We start from the raw sequence: 2952 nt of genomic DNA, 5'->3' as shown, positions 1-2952 counted from the left end.
TTATCCCACTCTTTTTTGCAATCCGTAACGCATAGACCACACATGCAGAGAAAATCAGTAGATAGTTTAGTTTATTTCACACCAGTGGCGGACTTAGAAATTTGGGGGCTCAAGGCGAATTTTGCTATGGGGCCCATCAATTAGGGGCGGGAATTGTTTACTATCTCACGATTCGATTCGATTCCGATTTTGGGGGCCACAATTCAATTCAAAATCGATTTTCGATTCAAAAAACGATTTGATTTATAAAAATTTCTGATTAAGTCTATAAAATCTGCATGATCTACTACAGTCTGCTTTGCAAGACAGAATGACAAATACAGAAAACAAAGTCTTTCACATTTAATTAACAAAAATAATGTGCTTTGGTAAAATAAAATGCTTTTTGTTGTTACCAAAATTCTTGAGCTTCATTTTACAAGCTGTCAGGGCTGGCTCGGATGCTGTTCCCCCAGCCGTGGCTAGGGGCACCAGAGTCAGTCCCAGACTATGGGGTTGTTAAGCTGTGACGCATCATCTTTGCGAAACGTCACGTCCGGGTCCAAACACTCGCTGCATTGAGTCCCTTAATATGCCGCAGTGCTGTGTGCCCTGCTGTTTTAACAGATCCGAGTCTAAAACAACGACCCTTTTGTCTTTCTACCGCTTTCCTTGCAATGAGAAAGAGAGAAGAAAATGGGTGCAGTTGATAAGGTAAGGTCTATTTCTAAAAAAAATCTTGACAGTGCCTCCGTGGGCACTAATGCTAGCTAGCTAACCCCACAGAGAAAAAAAAGCCAACTTGCCCCTTTTTGGATTGCTTGATATTCTAGCTATGGGTTTAATACAATGTTTCTTGCCACATACAGATATTTTAGTTCTTGTTTTGTTTTATTTGTTGTCCAGCTAAAGTAAAGATAGCTCTGGTTAACTTAGCTAGTGGCGCTAACACTAGCTAGATTAGCTAGCTCGTAAAAGGCAACACCAGGATATCTTTTTGGATATCCTTGATATATTGTATGGATACACACACAACGGTTAGCTGATCAGGAGTGTCCGTAAAAATACCAAGCAAAAATACAGCTGATGCTACTGTTGCATCCTATATTTACCTTTTTCAGTATGCATATACATTACTGCTTAGCCCGTTTCCATTAGTTTATTACTGCCGTACACTTACCACACATAATTCTCACATTTTATTGCAATATATATATATATATATACACACACAATTTTATAAGGTCCTTATTTCTTTAGCACTTTGTTAGAGGAACCCAAGTAAGCTGTGACTAATGATTAATGATAATTTTTTCTTCTTTTACAGACGTGAAAACTTCACCCCAAACTGCAACTCCAGGGTGTGTAGTTGGCACTTTCCCAATGGCAAAGCTGCTGGACCTTCGCGATTCGCTTGGAACCAGGGAAAGGCTTTTCATTTTCCTGACCACCCCAGCAATCCCCTGGGGATTTTTTTTGTGGCAACCCCACAAACCCCTACTACATCCCAACCAAGTCTTGTCATGCTTGAGGTTGAGAATGACATGCTTAGAGAAGAGAACAAAAAATTGAAAGAACAGTTGGAGAAACAAAAGCAAACCTTTTCTTTCAGTCAGATTTCCTCCCATCCTGACAAAGTCCAATACTACACTGGATTACCTGATGCTGCCACAGTATTTTTTTTGGAAGCACTTCTTTCTAGATTTGAGCTACAGTATCATTCTGATTGGACTGTCCAAATTATGCCCCTTATTGATCAGTTACTCCTTACTTTGATGAAGCTTAAATTGAATTGTGGCCATGTAGACCTTGCAACAAGGTTTAATTGTAGCACAGCAACTGTAACTAACATCTTTACCACCATCATCTGTGCTCTGTATGATATTTTGTATGTCGGTCTACTTGAAAACATCCCCTCCACGGCCAAGAATCAGACTTCGCTGCCAGACTGCTTCCGACCTTTTCCTAACTGTAGAATAGTCCTTGACTGCACAGAGGTTGCTGTCTCCAACACAGAGAGGCTTGACACACAGTGTCATTTGTACAGCCACTACAAAGGACGGACCACGCTAAAGGCACTAATTGGTGTGGCTCCCAATGGTGTGATTACTTTTGCCAGTAACCTGTACGGTGGGAGCGCCTCAGACAAGTCAATAACAGCTGACAGTGGACTTCTCCAACATCTACAAGCAGGTGATCTGGTTATTGCAGACAAGGGCTTCACAATTCGGGACATTTTGCCAGAGGGAGTTCTTCTTAACACCCCGTCTTTCTTGCTCAACGGACAGTTTACACAGGAGGAAGTGAACAATAACAGACTTATCTCCTGTGCAAGGATACATGTGGAGCGGTCTATTCAGAGGCTGAAACTGTTTTGCATTTTGGACCACATCCCTTACCAGTACAGGAAAAATATTAACAAGATACTGAAAGTATGTGTGTGTCTTACAAATTTGCAAACCCCAATTCTCCGTGAAATTCAATGAAATATCTGATGTATGTAAATCAGTTAGCAGGACAGTGGCAAATTAAAACATGTTTACAATTATTGTGACTGAATTATTGTGTTCTCAGCCAGTCTCTGCTTTCTCTGTGGTTGCTTCTCGTTTGAAGGTGTCTCTCCACCTCTCTGTTATGCTTTCTCTTTACTTATTCGAGTATCTATCTCCTGCGTCGCTTCCTGACCCATCTCAAGTGTTCCCAATCCTGCATTTCTTCCTATCCGTTTTGCCTTTATTTTTGTGAAGGGTTTTATTTTGCTGCGGCGTTTTTTGCCAATTACTTCTTCTGGTGTCCTTGGTTTCGTTTTCGCGTTGCATTTATCCGCGCTGTTTTTTAGTTACTGTTGTTATTTTGTTTCTTTCTCCCGTCTCACTCCGGGAAAACCATTTCTACAATGGTTTTAATATTCAAAGGCTCGCCGAGGCATAATCAGTGGCACGCAACACGCTGGACCAGCATCAGCAAAAAATT

At 41.1% G+C, this 2952-nt stretch overlaps 1 protein-coding gene across 1 annotated transcript; it reads left to right on the top strand.

The window, feature by feature from the left end:
• The first annotated feature begins 516 nt into the window (after positions 1–516).
• On the top strand, positions 517–2547 carry LOC143524984 (uncharacterized). The gene is made up of 2 exons (XM_077018403.1): positions 517–693; positions 1307–2547. The coding sequence occupies exons 1-2, from the start codon at positions 572–574 to the stop codon at positions 2463–2465; spliced, it is 1281 nt and encodes a 426-aa protein (XP_076874518.1). The 5' UTR covers positions 517–571; the 3' UTR covers positions 2466–2547.
• Positions 2548–2952: the final 405 nt, after the last annotated feature.

This window comes from Brachyhypopomus gauderio, chromosome 10 (assembly GCF_052324685.1).
Source record: "Brachyhypopomus gauderio isolate BG-103 chromosome 10, BGAUD_0.2, whole genome shotgun sequence".
In the NCBI taxonomy this organism is placed as follows: Eukaryota; Metazoa; Chordata; class Actinopteri; order Gymnotiformes; family Hypopomidae; genus Brachyhypopomus; species Brachyhypopomus gauderio.
This window is presented reverse-complemented; position numbering and strand designations above follow the sequence as displayed.